General features: G+C 40.8%; 1 protein-coding gene across 1 annotated transcript in view; it reads right to left on the minus strand.

Moving 5' to 3' along the window:
* The window catches only part of LOC126198796 (uncharacterized), a 148,527-nt gene that overhangs the window by 11,969 nt on the left and 113,828 nt on the right, over nt 1-22,730 (minus strand). The window contains exon 3 of the mRNA XM_049935365.1: nt 11,027-11,146. Coding sequence (XP_049791322.1) covers nt 11,027-11,146 — 120 coding nt within the window. The remainder of the gene's footprint in view (nt 1-11,026; nt 11,147-22,730) is intronic.

Raw genomic sequence — 22,730 nt, forward strand, 5'->3', positions numbered from 1 at the left:
TAAAGTTATGTCGACCACATTTGTGAAACTGCGACTATGACATAAAAGAGAAACTGAAACAATTATCTGCGTCAGTCACTTAATTTTACTCGAGAGGCACGTTTCGAGGACCAATACCCTCATCCCCAGATGCATCAACGATTAATATTAGAGTTTCGTTTGGTACATGTATCTAGTTTCCTGTTTCGAACTTATTTCACTACAAATAAGGTATAAAATGTTCCAGTGGAAGGAAACCTTAGCGTCGTTACAAATATCCATTTTATCAACAAATGGCACATGTATGAAACAACACAAAAACTCTTGATATTATACAGATGTCGAAATATGAGGTCCTGTAAGGCAAAGAGCATTACGAGCCTGCATTACAAATCAAAGATACATATAACATGTATACAAATAAAAATTTCCAGCCTTACTGGTTAAAAATATCGACAATGGAAATATATACACACAGCAGCAGATTTACTTCTTATTGTATTGGTTTGGTCATTTGAGAGCTTTTGCCACCATTGAGGTAACTAAAGAAAAATAGTAACAGTTGCTTTCTGTTATATAGCAATCTTGAGAAACTTCAAAAAAAGTTCGTTTAGTATGTTATGTAGTTTAGTATGTTATGCCCATGCTTCCCGTTGTGAATAAATATTTTAAGTTCTTCATAGAGGTTCAACTTGTGGTCTTTGTTAGTTAGTTCAGTGTTTGATGGATCATTTGCACAACAAATCAGAGTGATGTGGAACAAATCACTACACATTAACATCGAAAATTAACTGGTACTACATGCTGAATATTTGTCAAGTGTTTCAAATAACAATAAAAACTCCTACCCACCACCTTTACACATTACACTAACAGAAATTCTTCTGTGAAATAGAAGATATTGTCAAGGAGCAACTTTTTTTCTGTTTCCAAACTTAACGTTGCTGCCTGCCAGGCATTTTATATCAATGGATAACCTAACAAAAAACTTTAGTTTCAGCATTGTGCACCCCTATTTATGCTAAAGAAAATCTCGATGTGGAGTAACAAATGTCATTTTTTCTTCTGGTATTGTAATTATGTCCTTTTCAATTGTAGTGCTTTATTTACAACAAACTTAATGAGTGGATAAATACACTAAGAAACAGTAGTGAGAAAGCTCAACTTCTTAAACATATGTCAGCAAGATGGTAGTGGTTGATCACCTCCTATCATTCTTACAGCACGTTTTTCAGCAGTGAAGAGTTTTTCTGAGATGAGCTACCCCACAACACATGACATCATTGAATTAAAATATGCAAAATATGTCTCTCCCCAAACTTTGCAGGGATTCTAAGTGCAAATGTGCCCTGAAATAAGATATTTCAGGAGTCTTAAAACGAGCTTTTTCCAGTTTAAATTCTTATGAATATGCATACCTAAGAATTTTAAATTTTCCATTGTACTCATTATTTCCTCACCAAGTGTTGCACTTATCACTGATGCAGTACCCCTAGATTTGCACATTTGAATATGTTGTGCCTTTTTAAAATTAAGAGTGATACCATTTGCAGAAAACCAGTCAATGATACTTTTATGAACTTTGTTTATTATTTCTTCTGCAGTTGTATATGTATGCTTGGATTGATTACAGTACTAGGGTCCCCTGCAAAAACAACTAATTCTGCTTGTTGGATATTAGACAGATGGTCATTTATGCGGAATATAAGGAACAGTAATGGACCAAAGACTGAGCATTGAGGAATCCCAGGCTTGATTTCTCACCAGTCAGATTAATTTCCACACACTAGATTTGCCGAATTACTTATTACAACTTTCTTCATTTTTTTGCTTACTTATGACATCATCAATTGGTTGGCTATACCATCAATCCCATAAAACTTGAGTTCATGTAGGACAATATTCTGATTCACAGACAGGTTGGTGAAAATACCAAATGGGGCTGTTTTGGTATTTAATACTTGTACAATTTGGTGAGTGAACATGCAAATGGCATCCTCAGTAGAGCAATTTTTCAGAAACCCAAATTGTGATTTTGTGAGGGTATTATTGTTGCTCAGGTGTCTAACAACGATATATTTCAGTCTCTCTGGAAAAATGCCTTGAGTTAGTGATGCATTGCATATTTCAGGTGAGGGAGGGCTTATTATATGACAACATTTCTCATTACTCTATTGAAGACACTGTCAAAAACAACAACATTGGTCCAACAGACAGTAGGCCAGTATGCATTCCCTACTTCTGTGCCATTTCACACAAAATTTCTAATGTATTGAGATGATGTAATAGAAAACTTGACTTTTTCTGTGGCAACTAATTATATAAAGGACTGCTACGTAACATGAAACCCAACGAAGACAAATTTCCGACATGAGTGTCTACAAGATAAGGTATAATATGGGGATCAAACAAGGACGAAGCTTCCAAACTAAATTTAAGAAACACACAAATGCAGTTACGTGCAAAACTCCCAATAATCCTGTCACAGCTACTCACATTAACGACACAGGACATGGTTTAGATAATCTACCTAACAAAACAATTTATAGTTCTAGTACCATATTACGATAACAAGTGAAAATTAAACCTTATTTGCAGTGTAATGCAGCTCAAAAGAGACAACTTTCAGCATCCCGCAAACAGAACTGTAGACTACTGTAAAACTTGGATCAGTGTGTAAGCCCTCGAAACGCATCGTGAGAACAACTTAAAAGTGACAGACGCTGATAGATGTGAAAGATAAATTAAAACAGCTAAGTCTATTTAGCCAAGACAACTGATTAAAGGTAGGTTTCACTCGCAACGTTCAAGAATCAACAGAAGCGACAACAAAAATTAATTTGACAAAGAAGGAGTTTCAACGATGGATTTTGATGTTGTGCAAAGTTACTTTCCCTGCAAAGGTCAACACTTTTAGGGCAACGCCTTTAATTGCGGAGGCACAGGCCGATAAGACAAGCAAACTGACGCAAGAAATCTCTACATGCGTCAGTCGGATAGCACTGCTAATGGCAGAGAACTTTATCGTTGATAAGTTCGAATAGTAGTCGTCTCACACAAAGTAAACTACTTCATATTTCTTTGCTTCCTGCATACCTTTGTACTTATATTCTTAGTGCATCGCATTTTGCGTTTGTGTTGTTTCAGCTCTTTGGAGGCTTGTAACAACAGCTTCTCATACGAAGAAGGTGTTGCTTTTAACCAACTGGCGATTGGATTACAGGTAGAGAACAGAGAAGTGGTTCTGAAATATGGGTGGCAAATTAATTAAGTAAATTGCACTGATCATTCGGTATCACAGCCTTCCATTCTGGAAATGCAGCAGTAGTTGCCGATAGCGAAACGAAATGTGTCTCAGACAAATATGAAAAACGCTTGAAAGAAAACAATTCATAGATAACGCCATGTCATTTCAGATGAAGAACACTGCATTGATTTTAAATTGAGACCGGTAGAAACGAAATGTGTTGTTAAAACTGCACAGCTTCAGCAAAGAGAAGTATTAAAATAGAATTGCAATACTTTATTATGTTCCATATCAAATCAAGGAAGAGACTAAAGTACCTTTCGCTACGATTCGGAACTCTCCTTATAGGTCAATAGTAATAGTAATTATGAGAGGGAGCTAAGGAACCCCGTACTTATAGAAAAAGCAGTGACCGTCTGGTAAAATTTTTTCATCTTATGTATCTACCTCTATCTACCTCAGGCCATTCAAATGATATTACCAGTTTCGACTTATTACCGAGTCATCGTGAAATCATCTGTTTTAAACAGGAAGAGCCGGCCGCGGTGGTCTCGCGGTTCTAGGCGCGCAGTCCGGAACCGCGCGACTGCTACGGTCGCAGGTTCGAATCCTGCCTCGGGCATGGATGTGTGTGATGTACTTACGTTAGTTAGGTTTAAGTAGTTCTAAGTTAAGTCCCATAGTGCTCATAGCCATTTGAACCATTTGCCATTTAAACAGGAAGAGAAAGCATGTAGTAAAATTCTAGAAAAATGATTTATAAGTTAAACTAACTTCTGTACACAGCTACATTAACATCCAGTCACATAACCGAAAAATTCCGCTCCCTGGGAAACACGCAGTTTTCTAGGAACGAATTTCTGTTTCTGTTTCTCGGGAACCGGCAGCTACTACTTTGTGTAACGAGCGAGGATTCAAGAGCATTAGATGCAGTTGCATGTCTTCATGTCTATGCTGATTTAGGCATTACTAACGACATCGAAGCCCACATCCTGCTCTTCCGAGGACGCTTCCATACGCTTGTGGCGTGGCGAAATACTCGCCACGGAGGTAGCCGCATCGAATCCTGATGCTGGTACCGATTTTATTATTTTTTTTCGTAGAAGCGGCCCATGGGTTTCCTGGAACTTAAATCGTCAGACAAAGCTACAAATGCCATCACATATACTATGCAGGGTGGTAGGCGATATTCGCCTGACATCCAATTCACCCTCGCGTACTTTTCTCCGATTCTGGCAACACCAATAAAATTGTAAAGTTATCGTAGACAAACAGTAATCTTCCATCGCGGATTTGCGATTATTTTTGACAACATATTTGGGAAAACATCGATCTTGCAATCTGTATTCTTGTAATCTGTATAAAATCGGTGAAAAAACAGTCTTGATAGCGATGGTTATTTTATTAAAATGAGCGGTTTCGGCCTAGGCTTAGTCCATCTTCAGAAAATACCATCAGCTGAAGTGGATGATGCGTTGAAGTGACTTGACTGTTCTACGCTTCGTCAACTTAAGCTGATGGTGCTGTCTGAAGAGGGCCTTAGCCAACGCCTAAACGGTCATTTTAATAATATAACCATTGCGATCAAGAGCGTTTTTTCACTGATTTTATATTTACATTATGGTTCGTCAAAATTCAGGCATCGGAATGACTAACAGCAGGATTCATCCATAGACCGCATTTGTTTCTAAAAACGACCGCGTGTCTCAACAAGTACGACCATGGTTAAATTTTCATTCAAATTACGCACTATAAGCGATGGGTCAAACTGAAATATAAATAAATTCACTCTAAGGACGCCAGTTGATTATTCACATCAAGTCTAAGTCAATGACACTCATTTCATAAGTTACAATACTATCCGTATTATGGAGAAGTCCGTTACCAGAGACATGAGTTTATTAGCTCTCTCGAATTAATTAAATTACATTATAACAAATGGTGAGAAAGCACCAGAGGATCAAGTAGGTAAAAAGACGAGGGCTAATAGAAATCCTTGGGTAACAGAAGAGATATTGAATATAATTGATGAAGAAAGAAAATACAAAAATGCAGTAAATGAAGCAGGCAAAAATGAATACAAACGTCTCAAAAATGAGATCGACCGGAAGTGCAAAATGGCTAAGCAGGGTTGGCCAGAGGACAAATGTAAGGATGTAGAAGCATGTATCACTAGGGGTAAGATAGATACTGCCTACGGGAAAATTAAAGAGACCTTTGGAGAAAAAAGAACCACTTGCATGAAGATCTCAGATGGAAACCCAGTTCTAAGCAAACAAGGGAAAGCAGAAAGATGGAATGAGTATATAGAGGGTCTATACAAGGGCGATGTTCTTGAGGACAATATTATGGAAATGGAAGAGGAGGTAGAAGAAGATGGAATGGGAGATATGATACTGCCTGAAGAGTTTGTCAGAGCACTGAAAGACCTAAGTCGAAACAAGGCCCCGGCAGTAGACAACATTCCATTACAGCTACTGATAGCCTTGGGAGAGCCAGCCCTGACAAAACTCTACCATCTAGTGGGCAAGAAGTATGAGACAGGCGAAATACCCTCAGACTTCAAGAAGAATATAATAATTCCAATCCCAAAGAAAGCAGGTGCTGACAGATGTGAAAATTACCGAACTATCAGTTTAATAAGCCACGGCTGCAAAATACTAACACGAATTCTTTACAGACGAATGGAAAAACTAGTAGAAGCCGACCTCGGGGAAGATCAGTTTGGATTCCGTAGAAGTGTTAGAACACGTGAGGCAATACTGACCCTACGACTTCTCTGAGAGAATAGATTAAGGAAAGGCAAACCTACGTTTCTAGCATTTGTAGACTTAGATCAAGCTTTTGACAATGTTGATTGGAATACTCTCTTTCAAATTCTGAAGGTGGCAGGGGTAAAATACAGGGAGCGAAAGGCTATTTACAAATTGTACAGAAACCAGATGGCAGTTATAAGAGTCGAGGGGCATGAAAGGGAAGCCGTGGTTGGGAAGGGAGTGAAACAGGGTTGTAGCCTATCCACGATGTTATTCAATCCGTATATTGAGCAAGCAGTAAAGGAAACAAAAGAAAAATTCGGAGTAGGAATTAAAATCCATGGAGAAGAAATAAAAATTTTGACGTTCGCCGATGTCATTGAAATTCTGTCAGAGACAGCAAAGGACCTGGAAGAGCAGCTGAACGGTATGGACAGTGTCTTGAAAGGAGGATATAAGATGAACATCAACAAAAGAAAAACAAGGATAATGGAATGTAGTCGAATTAAATCGGGTGGCGCTCCGGGAATTAGATTAGGAAATGAGACGCTTAAAGTAGTTAATGCGTTTTGCTATTTGGGGAGCAAGATAACTGATGATGGTCGAAGTAGAGAGGATATAAAATGTAGACTGGTAATGACAAGGAAAGTCTTCCTGAGGAAGAGAAATTTGTTAACATCGAGTATAGATTTAAGTGTCAGTAGGTCGTTTCTGAAATTATTTGTATGGAGTGTAGCCATGTATGGAAGTGAAACATGGACGATAAATAGTTTAGACAAGAAGAGAATATAAGCTTTCGAAATGTGGTGCTACAGAAGAATGCTGAAGATTAGATGGGTAGATCACGTAACTAATGAGGAGGTACTGAATAGAATTGGGGAGAAGAGGAGCTTGTGGCACAATTTGACTAGAAGAAGGGATCGGTTGGTAGGACATATTTTGAGGCCTCAAGGGATCACCAATTTAGTATTGGAGGGCACCGTGGAGGGTAAAAATCGTAGAGGGAGACCAAGAGATGAATACACTAAACAAATTCAGAAGAATGTAGGTTCCAGTAGGTACTGGGAGATGAAGAAGCTTGCACAGGATAGAGTAGCATGGAGAGCTGCATCAAACCAGTCTCAGGACTGAAGACCACAACAACAACAACATAAGAAATGTGTAACTGAGAATGCATAATATACAATAAATATTAAATTAGAGTGAGTGAGGTATCCTGAATAAATCTATTGTGGTCGCAAAACTTTACATTGCATATCCTAAGCTTGTTCAACAACCGCATATTGCATTGAACGACACGCACCATGGGGAAAATAATAGTTAAATCCAACAACATTCAATCTGTTCGTATTAATTACCTATACCTCATGATCTTGATATAGTTAACGTCACTGGGAATATAAGATTTCTTCAGAAGTATACCTTATGAAAATACTCGGTATTTAATAATTAGCGACCGTGTTGTATGCATCCTCTTCACAAACTTCCTCGAATTACAGTAGAGCATCAATTATCCGAAACAGTGGGTGACGGAAGGGGGCGGTGGGGGAGGGGGACAGGCAGATAATTGATTTTTCAGATAGTCGATCACTTTAGAAAATATATTCCACCATTGTTCATGGGAATATGAAACAAGTAATACTGTGAACTAACGAAGTATGAAATAAAAAGCTTAAATGACCATTAATATAGACCTACAGTTTAGGAAAATAAGTCAAAAATTTATTTTGTCTTCAGAATTGAGACTCTTTTTCTTTTCTTTTTGCCACTAAATCCTTCATTTGTTTTAAGGACTCCATTGGGACTGCATCACATTCCTTTAGTTGTTTTCATCACTCCTTAGCCATCTTAAGGCAATGAAACACTTGCACGCTGGATGGTCCTTTTTCCACATAGTTACTGCTAGGCTCCTCCGGGCCGTAGCAAGGGTTTTGATCGCCGATGACACCAACAGTTATTTCACGGTTCTTCGAACAGCCGGCGTCGTCAACATCACGTTCGAGTCAGTTATGAACATTTTCAAACACTAGGTTCCTTAATCAGTCCAGACATTTCGGATACAAAGTGGTTGTTTGGTGGTTGTTCAGGCTCGGTGCTAGCCACATCTGAAGGGAGGACATTATTGCAAGCTTCGTGTAGCTTCTGAAAACTGTTTTAGTGTCGTTTTCATTGTTTATCTGCACAAGATTCCATCTTGATTTGTCAAGTACAGTGACAAAATTTATAGTGATACTAGCATTCATTTTTATACCCGATATTGTTGCCTTTACAACAACATTCCCGAGCAAAGCTTGATCGAAAAGCATCTTTGTTCAACTGCTCCATTATTTTCGGACTATGGGAAACACTTAAGAACATAGCCTTCACGTTTAATCGCCTTTGCGTACGGCAAAAACAACTGCATGATCTGTCAAAGCAAACGCTCAAATGTCAAACAGGAAGGCAGTAACGACGGCTGGGAGGGTGAGGGAAACCGTTGAACTGGCTATAGTTGGAGTCAGGAAGGATGGCACTCGAGTTTAGGCTTGTTCTGCGCACCTGCACCACACATTTTCCGACAGCCAATAAGCGTAGAGTTCTGAGCGCTCTGCTGTGGTTACACTGTTGCCAAATTAGCTTCCTAAAGCTAACTATAGTTTCTTTGTAATATCGTTTACCTGGCAAACGAGTGATTTAGCTAGAGTCCAAAGTATGGCTTTTTCCACAAGCATTTCGCTTCTTTTGTAGCTTTTTTCCTTGACTATAGGAAAGCATTAAAATCCATGTTGATGAAAGGTAAACCAGTTGCATTGAACTGAGACTTCAAAACAAACATCAATATTCCATGAAAATTCGTTATTAGACTGGTTTAAACAGCACAACAAAGGAAACTAAAGCTCTGTTCGTGGGATACATGGCTCCTCAGCATACAGACATACAACACCAGAAACGTAACTACAACACATAAACAGTTGGGTACCTTACTAGAAACGGTAGTGAGGTGTGGCTGGCATCAACAAAGTTCACAGCTTCACAATTATGAAGGAAGCTGTTCCAAGCAAAGCAGAGTTTGATTTATGCAGGATGTATAGAAATTCATCCGGTTCACAGTTGCAATAAACAATTTTCCAGAGACTGAACTGAGAAGAGATCCAGAAAACTTCTATTCAGTGCAGTAGTAGGAATGATATAATATTAAAGTGAGTATGTTGTGAAGTTTTTCTTGCAAGCATCTAGCAGAAACATTATTCATATTTTTATCATGTGAACAACAAAGTTATGCGAAGGAAACTGTCATCAACACGTTTATTTAAAAACATTTTGCGTCAAAATATCGAGTTTTTTTAAAAATGGGCTAATATTTCACAAGAATATCGTAGAGATAAAATCTCAACTCTTATGTCTGCATACGAAGTAGATATGGATCCAGAAATCATTTCTGTAATTAGATTCACATGGTACACCTCCAAATTTTTATTCTTTTGTGCTTCCAAGAAACTTTATAGAATGTCTATACATTTTCCCTCTGGCTGTTAAAGCAACTAAAATGAAACGCTGCGCAAGCAACTAAGATATGATGCAAAATCCCTCGGAACTGTTATTTCCTTAAGTTCTCTTAAACTGAATTACATATCTGATATGAGTGAGTCTGAGTAACTTGTTTTTTCCAAAGTAAAAAAGGTAATTTCATCCAAATAATACCCGCGCTGATTATTTTTTGGCTTGTCTGTGTATCAAATTTGAACAAATGGTTCTGCATAGAGGTGAAGTTACCGAACAATGTTCCTCCATTCCTTAAACACCGTACATTAAAATTATTACAAAATTAAACCTACGCAGTAATAAACCTTCTTTTATTTCCAATTTTTTTCTGGCTTCTTTTGTAGACACATTCAGCTTATATCGTTTTGTAGAGTTGGCAACAATGATTGTGAATGTCGCAGCCAACGCGAGCATTAAACGTGATCGTAGCTACCTATTTAGTGAATTTTTATTCCATTTGCTAGTTAGAAGTGTCAAATTCTTTATGAACAAGTCAGAGACAAAATTTTCGGCGTACAAGCTTTCTTTAACCTCCCAAGTACGTGTTGATGAATACCGCAATTGCCACCTAGAATAGGCAATAATTCAATCCTCCTTTGTGGCTCGACCTGCGCGAACCGCCATCTTTCGTGCATCGGACTACAGTCCAGTTCTAGATGAACAGCTAAACTACATCACGCACGTAAAAATTTGAATGTGCCGACAGGAGCGGTTTCGGTTAATCGATATTTCGATTGATAGGTTTTCGTATAATCGATGCCCTATTGTACCTGCGAAAACAAAACTTCCACCACACCTGCTAAGCGTGGGCGAACACGGTACGGTTACATGCGTATTTCCAGAACAGTACACTGCGTACCGCGACTCACAATTTTCAGTGAATGCCTTTCCACTTCCCTGCAATGTTGCTCCAACCACCACGTGATCCTCTGCCTGACTCGAGCAGTTGGGTCTACGATATGTGGCACCAACTCAATTAAAAAAATCACACTGCTACGAGAACGTGCAAGTGTTTGATGACGGTGAAGGTAGGAGAATTTCGATTTGCCAGAATGACATTTTCAGCAGCTGACAGTATTCGGCTTCCGGTCGTCTTTGGACTACTGATGTTCAGTCAGATTCCCATTTCACTCAATCGTCTGTTTGCAATAGCTGAAATCTTCACCGATGATACTGCACTTCATTTGATGTTGTAGGATTTGTTACATCGATCAAATGGCCAATTTTGCAATCTCGCACTGGCTTGTTAAAACTCCAGTTGCCATCAGCATTACTCATGCAGCGAGTGTTCGTGCACCGACTACAGCATTATTCTAGATATCTCGACATCTTTCCATGGTGTGGAAGCTCCTTTAAGTCACGATCCATTAACCAATTTAACCAATGTTTCCGCTTCTGTAGATTCAACATTAAGTGGGATTATACACAGTAGTGCCAGTGCACATAACAATGTAAATGCTTAAGAACATGTCTCGTGTTCAAATCAAGAACTAGATTAATTGTAAGTGCCATGTGTACTTACGCTGATCGTTGTAGTAGTTGGCGTACTTGAGGCAAACCTGGCCCCTGGCGAGTTTGCAGGCTACTTGGGACCGCTCATAGGTGTACCACATGTACGTCAGATTCGGCGGCGTCCGGTCCACTGAAACAACACACTAAATATGTAGTCAATACAGCAAGGAAAACAGTACCATTTAAGCAAGGTTTGAAACATAGTTTAAGAGGGCTATTCGGTAACACAACTGTTGACCAAGCAGGCTGATATGTTAGATTCATTAATAAAGGAAACTAAATTCAGGTAAGAGTGCATTTTTCGCTTCAGCTTTATAATTCCGTCTAGAACGCACAAGGACCTTCTTCAATTAACTTTCGCCACGCGGGGTAGCCGCGTGGTTTGGGGGCCCTGCCACGGTTCGCGCGGCTCACCTCGTCGGAGGTTCGAGTCCTCCCTCGGGCATGGGTGTGTGTGTTGTCCATAGCGTAAGTTAGTTTAAGTTAGATCAAGTAGTGTGTAGGCTTAAGGACGGATGACCACAGCAGTTCGGTCCCATAAGACCTTACCGCAAATTTCCAAATTTCAATTACCTTTTCACAAAACTCGGTCTCGCTTAGCTACACAACATAATTTTTCCTTGGCAAAAAGCTTTGTTTATAACCTTCTGTGTTCTACAACCAATGATTCCTGTAGCCAAAACAAGAATACGTGGGATTAACACTTCTTCAGTGATATGGACGAAAGTCGTGAACATTGTAAGTAGCTGCTTTTACTGCTCGTGCGCTAAGTGTACCGACACATCTGAATTCTTACTCTCTTCGAATGGCGTAACGCAGTTCTGAAATGTTATTACAGAATTTCTTACCAACGAATTCTCACATTAAAATCAAGGCGGTATGTAGGGTCCCAAGCGACCATTAGTACCTGTGTCCACACGACCCTTCTTTATGAGGCGTTCAAAAAGCTCCCTCTGATAGGCCGTATAGTCCAGAATCGATATGCCACCTAGGAAAATCGCTGTGAGCATAGAGGCAATCATCCCACAAATACACCGTGCTGACGATACCCATTTGGTAAAACACCATGTCCTGCTGCGTGAAGAAGTCTGCTGCACATCCTCTCCGTCACCATAGTTGACGTTCCCGCATTTACCGCATCACGTCGGAAAGAAACGAATGCCACACTAATCCCTTGTCTGCATGTCGGTGCTCATATATCCGCAATGTAGTCGCACTACGTTTCATATGTGCTGCAGCAATGTCCTCAAACGAGAACTTTTCGATCGCCCCTTATAGAATGTGTTAGTGTAGTAGAATGGTGTGTTTTTCGCAGAGAGAAAGATGGACAACACTGAGCGACGTCGCCAGTGTGCTGTCTCTCTCTGTGGTGATGTACGAGGTGTGTGATAAAAGTAAAACGACTGAGAGCACTGCGAGCCATCTGGCAACGCTGTGCTGCTCTCCCTGTGGAGACCGGCGTGTTCATCCCTTCCAGATGCTGTGTCCGTGTTTCAGCCACGTGCAGCCATGACGTGATTTTTCAGAGCACCATCAGTGAAGCTGTGTTTTTGTTGTGTATTACGAAAACGGAACAGCAGAAATTAGAGCTCTCAAGTTCTGTGTTAAACTTGGGTAATCCTTGAGTGTCAGCCCGGGAATAAATTGAAGATGACGTTCACTCAGGGCAACCTTCAACTTAAAAAACAGACGAAAACGTTGTGTGCTCTTGTCAGATCAGACCGATGTTTAATAAGCTGATGGGTCACCCGTTAAACTTCAAGATTTTCAACATACATTAAATTTCGACCGAAGTTTTGCACATTGCAGACAAGTGGATACTGCACCATGACAAATCCCCATGTCACACAACCACTTCCATCAGCAAGTTTTTGACTGCAAAAGGTATTCCTGTCGTCCCACAGCCCTCCAATCCCCTGATCAGAGTCCTTGTGCCTTTTTCGTTTTCCTGAAACTGATAAACGTCTTAACAGAAAGTCATTCTGGGACTCTGGAGATTATTATGAAGAGTGTGACCCACAGGTTGAAGACCCCCCGCTCGAACCCTTTCAGCACTGCTACGAAGTATGGGAACAATGACGATGCTGGTGTATAGCTGCCAAACGGAACTACTTTGAAAGGGGCAATTTGTTATTAAAAAGTGACTTTGGTAGGCAAAAAAAGATTTTGGTAGGTACAAAATCAGTCTCATTACTTTTCTCACACAGTGTAATATATGAGGGTATGTTACACTGTGGACACACTGCTTATACTTTCATCTCTCTTTCAAAATATTTCTGTCACGTTTTAGTGCGTTACTTACTTTTTTAGTTTTATGTAGTTTATAATGAACGCTGTAATGACAAAAGAGCGCCGCTGTACATACACTAACACGAAAATCTTTGTTAAATTTTCTACTTAGGCTCAAATTTACATCTACATAGACTTTTCACAATCAGCTGTAAGATGTGTGGGGAAGTGTACCTCGTACCACTACTAGTCATTTCCTTTCCAGTTGCACTCGCAAATAGAGCGAGAGAAAAATTCGTCCACTAATTACTCTAAAAAATGGTTCAAATGGCTTTGAGCACTATGAGACTTAACTTCTGAGGTCATCAGAACTAATTAAACCTAACTAACCCAAGGACATCACACACATCCATGCTTGAGGCAGGATTCGAACCTGCGACCGTAGCGGTCGCTCGGTTCCAGACTGTAGCGCCTGAAACCGCATTAATTTCTCTGATATTATCAGCGTGGGTCTTACGCGCAATGTAAGTCGGCAGAAGTAGATTCATTCTGCAATCAGCTTCAAATGCTGGTTTTCTAAACTTTCTTAATAGTGTTCCTCGAAAAGAACATCGCCTTCCCTCCAGGGATTTCTGTTTGAGTTCTCAACCATCTCAGTAGTACTTGCGTGTTTTTCGAACCAGCGCGGGATTAGCCGAGCAGTCAAGGGCGCCGCAGTCATGGACCGTGCGGCTGGGCCCAGCGGAGGTTCGAGTCCTCCCACGGGCATGGGTGTGTGTGTTTGTCCTTCTGATAATTTAGGGTAAGTAGTGTGTAAGCTTAGGGACTGATGACCTTAGAAGTTAAGTCCCATAAGATTTCACACACATCTGAACATTTTGGAACCAACCGGTAACAAAATCTTTAGCCTGCCTGTGAAGCGCTTCCATGTCTTCCTTCAATCCGACCTGGTGCTGATCCCAGACACTCGAGTGGTACTCAAGAGCGACCCCTATATGGGGGTCTCCTTTACAGCTGAACTACACGATTCTAAAATTATCCCAATAAATCGAAGTCGACCATTGGCTTTCCCCATTACAATCCTTACATGCTCCTACCATTTCACATCGCTTTGAGACGTTACGCCTAGATACTTAATCGATGTGACTGTGTCAAGCAGTACCCTACTAATGCTGTATTCGAAAATTACAGTTTTTTTCTCCTATTCATCTGCAATAATTTACATTTTTTCTACATTTAGAGCTAGCTGCCATTCGTCACAACTAGAAATTTTGCCCAAGTCATCTTGTAACTTTCTACTCACACTCAACGACGATACCTTCCCGTATACCACAGCATCATCAGCAAACAGTCGCACGCTGCTGCTAAACCTGTCCGACAAGTCATTTATATACACTGAAGAGCCAGTGAAACTGGTACACCTGCCAAGTATCGTGTAGGGCCTCCGTGAGCACGCAGAAGTGCCACAACAGAACGTTGCAAGGCATCCCAGATATGCTTAATAATGTTCATGTCTGGGGAGTTTGGTGGCCAGTGGAAGTGTTTAAAGTCAGAAGAGTGTTCCTGGAGCCACTCTGTAGCAATTCTGGACGTGTGGGGTGTCGCATTGTACTGCTGGAATTGCCCAAGTCCGTTGGAATGCACAATGGACATAAATGGATGCAGGTGATCAGACAGGATGCTTATGTACGTGTCACATATCAGAGTCGTATCTAGACTATAAGTGGTCCCATATCACTCCAACTGCACACGCCCCACACCATTACCGAGCCTGCACTAGCTTGAACAGTTCGCTGTTGACATGCAGGATCGATGGATTCAAGAGATTATCTCCATACCCGTACACGTCCATCCACTCGATACAGTTTAAGAGACTCGTCCGGCTCAGCAACGTGAGTCCAGTCATCAACAGTCCAATGTCGATGTTGACGGGACAAGGCGAGGCGTAAAGCTTTGTGTTGTGCAGTCATCAAGGGTACACGAGTGGGCCTTCGGCTCCGAAAGCCCATATAGATGATGTGTCTTTGAACTGTTCGCAGGCTGACACTAATTCATGGTCCAGCATTGAAATCTGCAGCAATTTGCGGAAGGGTTGCACTCATGTCACGTTGAACGACTCTCTTCAGTCTTCGTTGGTCCCGTTGTTGCAGGATCTGTTTCCGGCCGCATCGATGTCGGAGATTTGATGTTTTACCTGATTCCTGATATTCACGGTACGCTCGTGAGATGGTCGTACGGCTGCTGAAATAAGTATTACTAATGTGCAGACGCACAGAAATAATACACTGCAAGGACGTGTGCAACTCGCCAGAGATGCAGTTGGTGATGATTTATTCACTGCAGATGATATGCCCGTCCATATTGAGTTACTCTAGAGGATGAAGTTCCGTAAGTGAAGCTGTAAACCTGGTCGCAATAGCCAGTGGGAGATTCATGTCTACATACACTGAAGAGACACAAGCATCTTGTCGGATATCGCGTAGGACCCTTCTAGATCACAGTATAGCTCCTACTTCCAATACTCATACCAAGGCGTATCATTTGTGTTGTCATCCGAAGAGCTAGGTGCAGAAGCGAGGTTGGTACCTGGCGACGAAACCATAAGTAAACATAGTTGCTGCATGAATCAACGACGAATGAGAGACGGCGACGTAGAAACACCCAGAAGAGTTTCCATACGCCACCGCATCAGCTACGTTTCGTAAGTCTGAGAATAGTACCGCTCAGCCCAATCAGCAGTCATCCAAGCAAGCAGTGCGATAATTGGGTTAGGCAAAACTCTACGTAAAAGTTCGTTGTTAGGTGTACTCTGAGAGAAGAGACTAGTATCTTGTTCCGTATCAACTGATACGCTAATGTTCAATGGCAGTAATAAATACTCATTACCTTCCTGTGGACATGAATTGTAACGAGGTTAAGTATTTCATCTTGTTCATGTTATAATAAAGTGATCCAATATTTTATGTGTTGTAGTATCATCTCGGTCCCTCCAGGAGTGAAGCTAAGAACTCACCACTGTACCAAGGAGTGTTATTCCGTCCGGTACATCACTACCATGTACATGTGACGTATACGGGCGACGATATCACCTATTAATTCTTTCGATCCAATTTTTGTAATCTCTTCCTTTCCGTAAAACATGATAGATCGCTAGTTACTGATTTGCAGTCGGATTTTCATTATATTTACATGGTATTTCGATAACTTCGCTAGTTGTTTTCTTCAGGGATTGCTTGCTATTTGGACTGCAAACAAACCAAACGGGGCACGCTGGTTGTGAACCTATCGATTGTTTCCCGTGCTATCAAATAATAAAGCAGTGTCCGAGAACCTCAAGACGAACCCAAACACACTTTAATATGCGCTTATCCATGACTAGCAAGAGATAACTGACATGTTTTCCGAGCTGATCTAAGCAAACTGAGTGCTGTGCCACATGCTTCACTTAAAAAAGCCTACATCCAACTTAGTTAAACTATCCACCACTCTAATCTCGATTTCCTCCAACGGTTCGTATTAAATTTATGTGAGACTGTTCTGTTCTCTAAAGGCGCCGGGAGACAGTTACTTGGGTGGTACACAGGGTGTCGTGTTCACAGTTTGAATGGAGAGCAAACTGTGAATAACACCTGAGGAAGACAACCAAATGTCGAAATATCGTGGAAAGAAAACTACAAATCGGTGTAGACCCCAAACTTTGTAAACCCTCTTCCAGTTTTGTTACCTATTTTTGAAAAATGTATCTTACATTTCAAAATTATTCAAATTAAATTTTTGTGGTAGGTTTGTTCTGATATGATGGAAATAATAGTTTTTCAGGTAATTCGAACTTCCGAATCACGTTCTTCAAAGCCGGTGCTGAAAAAGGACCCCTCTGTGTTTCCTTAACACGTCGATACTCGTCAAGAGCAGCATCATTATTCCTGTTGTTTTGATAAAACAGGTTTATGAGCGAAAGCCCTGCTCACCTTGTCCAGGCCTATGTCGGCTGTCTGCAACTGTCATGCATGATGGTGCTTCTGTTTCATCCTTACGTCGCCGTACCAGTACCGGATCCTAACGGCAACTCAAGACCATTAACACTATTAACAACACAAATACTGCAGCGCATAGTATGAGCATAATTCCAACAAAGTTGCGTACCCATATGGCAAATAGTTTTCAGTCTACACTGACTTAAGTAGCGAAGGTTTAATTATAATCACCCTTTTTTTTTTTTTTAGATTAACACTGACTACTTTATGAAAAGTCGATTTAGATCGCCGTTTCCCAGCCATCAGATCAAAACTCATTGAAAAGTGCTACATCTTAGCAAATGAGTATGGAAGTCATACTAGCGTTGAGATAACTTAAGAAACAGGCCTGGATAATATAAGTGTTTGGAATAGTCGGCTGTCTAGAAGCAAAGCGTCCCTTATTTCTATAACGAAGCAACCGGCTTTCACATTGAAAGAAAATTACAGTTCCTCTCCGATAATAGTTTATGAGTGGCATTTTTCTTACAGTCAAGTGTTAGTATAATTTACGTCCGTGCTTAATTTAGTCTAAATGTAGGGAAGGCACGAGAGCGAATGTGAACGAAGACTGTCGTGGAGCATTCTGCAGAGGCAGATCTGCAGTGGACGGTGGAGCTTACCCTAAGTTTCATTGCTGGCAATTTGTTTCGCTAAAGAATGCGAGAACTTCAGCCGGCTGCTCAAGTTTCTCTCGCTTTTTTAAGACACAGACAAATGCGACTCGCGCAGCTTTCTCTGAAGAATTCTGTCGAGCCAAGTCTGGCAGTCGCGGGGTGGGTGAAGCGGTCATCAAGCGAAGCTGAGGGCGGAGGCCGTTGGGGGTGGGATGCCTGGCGTGTGTCGGTCAGAGACGTATTCTGCTTCCCCTCATTTCATCGCAACGCTGATACAGGTTACGTGACTACTAGCCATTTTACTATAAAATATTATTAAACATTTCAGATATGTGAAGTTCAGGAATGGAAACTAACCCAGTTATTAAAAATTTCAGCCCCCCCCCCCCCCATACACACACACACACACAGAGAGAGAGAGAGAGAGTGAAGAAAGAGACAACATAAGATGATTCTTGTGTGTTTTAAAGTCACTGTTGAAAGGCGGCTACACTGAGTACAGCGCCAGAGATTGTGCCAAAGATTATTATTCCGCCATCTCCACGGGGCGCAGTAGTAGTTCAGAGGATGTCGAGAGCAGTCGTTGTTCTGATGGGCGAGAGAGTAGACGATCTGAGTGTTGACTGAAATGTTGTACTGTTCGGTTGGTGTAATGTATAGATGGAAGAAGATGCAATTGCCAGAATATATTTGAAAAAGGAGATGGGCTTTTGATTTATGATGCTGGTGTAATGGAATATTTTCGTCAATATATAATGAGGTAAAAAGGTATTACAGTTTTCTTTAATAACAATCCCTCTTGCCCACAGGTACAGTCAACAAAGCATCTGGCTCGTGTTCATTTATTAGACTTGTAATTCTGGTTTCTATGTGAAATTATAGTATTTCTGGTTTTTCAATTAGTTCATTGTAAATAGTGTTTAAAATATTTTGTCGTATTGAGAAAGAACCGAGCCACATACATGTACGTTGAGTCACACTACCACAAACAGAACAGTTACACTTGTGCTTTGTTGTTTCGTAGCTTTTATAGTTGCAGGGGACTTAATTAATCAATTATGTTTTCGAAATTCCTTGTCATTCTTTATTTTCATTTTATGCAGTCAGATTGCATGCTAATACTAGTCAGGGCCAACCAGTTACGAGACATAGTAACCGGTCACACACCTAGTAAAATCATTGCATTTATTCACTAATATTAGTCATTTCCTTTTTAATTAAGCACGTGGCGACCGCTGCTTCGGATCGTCCCTTGGAATTCTTTTGATAGTAAAAATAGTAGACAGTAGTATTGTCGTAGTAATTTGTAGTTTCGTAGTTGTAGTCTATATTGTATGTGTATATTTTGTAATTGAACATTTGTAGTTGTCATGTCATTCTTCTAATGGTATTTTTGTAGAATTTAATTTTTCATGTGTCGTATACGGGTTTGACAATTTTGTGCAATTGTGAAGGTTTTAATTGCTCGTTAATCGTGTTTGTCGGGAAGCATTTCGAGTGAATGGTATTGTTGGTGATAAAGTGTTATATTGTGTGTAATTTTCGTATAGTGACGAGTTTTGTATGTCTGGTAAATGATTACGCGATCGATGAAAAAGGCAAGAATGATGGATAGTCCGAATAACGAAATTGTTTACATGGCGAACTCGCCAATACAGGAGAACAGTATGGTGAATAATGAAGTAGAAAACAATTTAATAAGCCGGGAAAATAGCCCGAAACCAGTTCAAATTTTTTTACAATCGGAAAATTTTCACAATACAAGATTAACGATAGAAGATTCTGGAACAGTATCGAACACACATAGGTTTAAGGCTATGACGAAGGAAGTTAGTTTTACGGGAAATGTTAGGGGCGAAAAGAATTTCGAACCAGTTAATATGGAGCAGCCCCCTTGCACTGTTCAAGTAATTTGATGCCGTTCTCGTCATCTTCCTACGCTGAACTAACTGTTTTACGTCTTACGTACAGTACTACGCCCATTATCTTCGACCATCCGTTTAACTTAATCATGCTATTCTTTTCTGGCTAAAGAATTTTTCTCTTGCGAAAAGAATTTTTCTCTTGCGATGCTACTGTTGATGAAAACAGAGGATTATAGCCGAAGTTGAGATAACAATAAACGCTATGACAGAAGATCTCAGCACAACAAGTCGGGAAAATGGAAAGAAAATTCTGATAACTTCTTAAATAATCGTCAAAACAGAACTAATAGGGATACCGGAACCGGAACTCAGAAAAATAAAAATGGTTCAAATGGCTCTGAGCACTATCGGACTTAACATCTGAGGTCATCAGTCCCCTAGAGCTTAGAACAACTTAAATCTAACCTAAGGGCATCACATGGCAACGGCCTTGCCGTAGTGGATACACCGGTTCCCGTGAGATCACCGAAGTTAAGCGCTGTCGGGCGTGGCACTTGGATGGGTGACCATCCAGCCGCCATGCGCTGTTGCCATTTTTCGGGGTGCACTCAGCTTCGTGATGCCAATTGAGGAGCTACTCGACCGAATAATAGCGGCTCCGGTCAAAGAAAACCATCATAACGACCGGGAGAGCGGTGTGCTGACCACACGCCCCTCCTATCCGCATCATCAACTGAGGATGACACGGCGGTCGGATGGTCCCGATGGGCCACTTGTGGCCTGAAGACGGAGTGCTTTTTAAGGGCATCACACACATCCATGCCCGAAGCAGGGTTCGAACCTGCGACCGTAGCAGTCGTGCGGTTCCGGACTGAAGCGCCTAGAACCGCTCGGTCACCGCGGCCGGCTTAGAAAAATATGTCTAGTTCTTGGTGTGAAGAATGGAGTTTCAGTTGGGTTGGCGGGGGGGGGGGGGGGTAAGGCATGACGTGGATGATCATATCGAAATTTAGAGGCCTTTCATACATAATTACGCAGGAATTTAGAAAAGAAGAAGTGGGCAACTAACTTTACGAATGTTGAAGTACTCGACAGGAGGTAGCAAAATTAGATAAATTTCACAGGTGAAAATAAGGGGAATGAAGAACTGACTAGACTAAGAAGATAACGCTCATCAACTGATGCTTTGGGAATAATTTTGAGGGAAAACGGTGAAACGATTAAGAACAGGACAGAAGAAGAGAGATATACTGATTGACTACGTGAAATTGCAGAACGCTTATGTAAACGTACACAGACACAAACATATGCAATCTACTGATATCGATTTCAATTTTGACATTCATCTGTAGGCCAACGTTTCAAATTTGGTTAATTTTATGCTGATGCTTTTCAGAGCAGACTTTTCGGTATTCTGGGCTTTAGACTCGCTACTAAGTAAATGTCGTCATTAACTTTGATATCAGTTACTAAGTCCGGTAGAGATCTTTTCATCAAGTATTCTTTTATTCCTGTACTAAACTAATTACGGTGCCTCTCTTGTTTGTCATCTACCGAAATTTTGCATCCTGGACAGATTTCTTTCACTTCCCCTACAGTACGTCTGCCATTGTCCACGTTCAGCAAGTTTGTTTTCTACTTCTGTTACTCTCATCACTTTCGTTTATTTTTTTGTCCTTGACCAAGGAAATTGGTGAAGCTCGAATTTTATAATTCGAACAAGTGATGAGCAATTGAGTTAGAGATACAGTAGCTGCCACGTCGATTAGTAGCACTCCCGCGAACCCATGGAATGGAATATCTCGGCGTGTTCTAAGAGCCTGATGTCAAACCTATTTCTGGCTTTTAATCCACCAGCAGTGTGGGCGAAACAGTAAATCTGGAAATGCATGATTGGCAACGAACACGAGAGGCATATCGTTTGGGAAAAAAGAGAATAAGTTTAGGGTTTAACGTCCCATGAACATTATGACATAAGTTCATGTTGGGGTAGAAAATCAGCTATTTTCTTCTCAAAGGAACCATCCAGGCATTTCTCATCACTTCGAGCTTGGACAAGTACTGTGTTCCCCAAGGTCACCACGGTTCCAGAGGCCAATCTTGGGTAATTCGAACAGACTAATATTGTCGCCGTATAGATCAGCTGCTGTGGCCGATGAAGAGTGTCCGAATGGCTCCGCTGTTATCCCATCGACTGTTTATAATCTGTAGGACGTTTTAAATGTTGACAGACAGTCTACATTTTATGAACTAGTACATGTTAAGGGTGGCTGATGGAAAATGGAGCGGGTTACACATCATTCAAATGTTTGGAGGGAACGGCGAAACTTGGGAAGAATGGAGTTCAATCCAAAAACTGGACACATCAAAATACTTTAGATGTGGGTCTCGTAAGAGCAGATGACGGTCGTGAAACTTAGACCCTGTGAATTATTATTCTTGGGAATTTCGGATTTTTGGTGGATGGGACCACCTACCCAGTAATATAAACCTACGATTATTAACTGGGTTTTTACATTGACGATGGAGCGGTATCACTGGCTACATCGGGAGTTTTTATTGAGATGTAGCTATAGGGATTCGTGTGATGAAAACTATGGTCAGAAGAAAGAGGAAAATTAGGATTTAAAGTCTCGTTGTCTACGTCATTAGAGGTGGAGCATAGTCTTGAATGTGTCAAGCATGGGAATGAAAATCGGCTGTGCCATTGCAAAGGATCCATCCCGACGCTTTCCTTCAATAATTTAGGGAAATCAGAGCAAACCTAAATCTGGATGCTTCGACGAGTATTTGAACCACTGTCCTTCCGAATACGACTCCACTGTCTGATCACAGGGACACTTCGCTCCGTGTGGTGGAATGGATTGTACTGTAGTAAGTGTAACAATCCTCTTTCCGTCAGTCTAGTTTTGCAATGTCACGAAAACATGGCTATACCATCGTTCATACGGCTTATGCCCTTGCGACGCAGATAAATCCTCTGCTGGCGA

The sequence above is a fragment of the Schistocerca nitens genome, chromosome 8 (assembly GCF_023898315.1).
Source record: "Schistocerca nitens isolate TAMUIC-IGC-003100 chromosome 8, iqSchNite1.1, whole genome shotgun sequence".
Classification (NCBI taxonomy): domain Eukaryota; kingdom Metazoa; phylum Arthropoda; class Insecta; order Orthoptera; family Acrididae; genus Schistocerca; species Schistocerca nitens.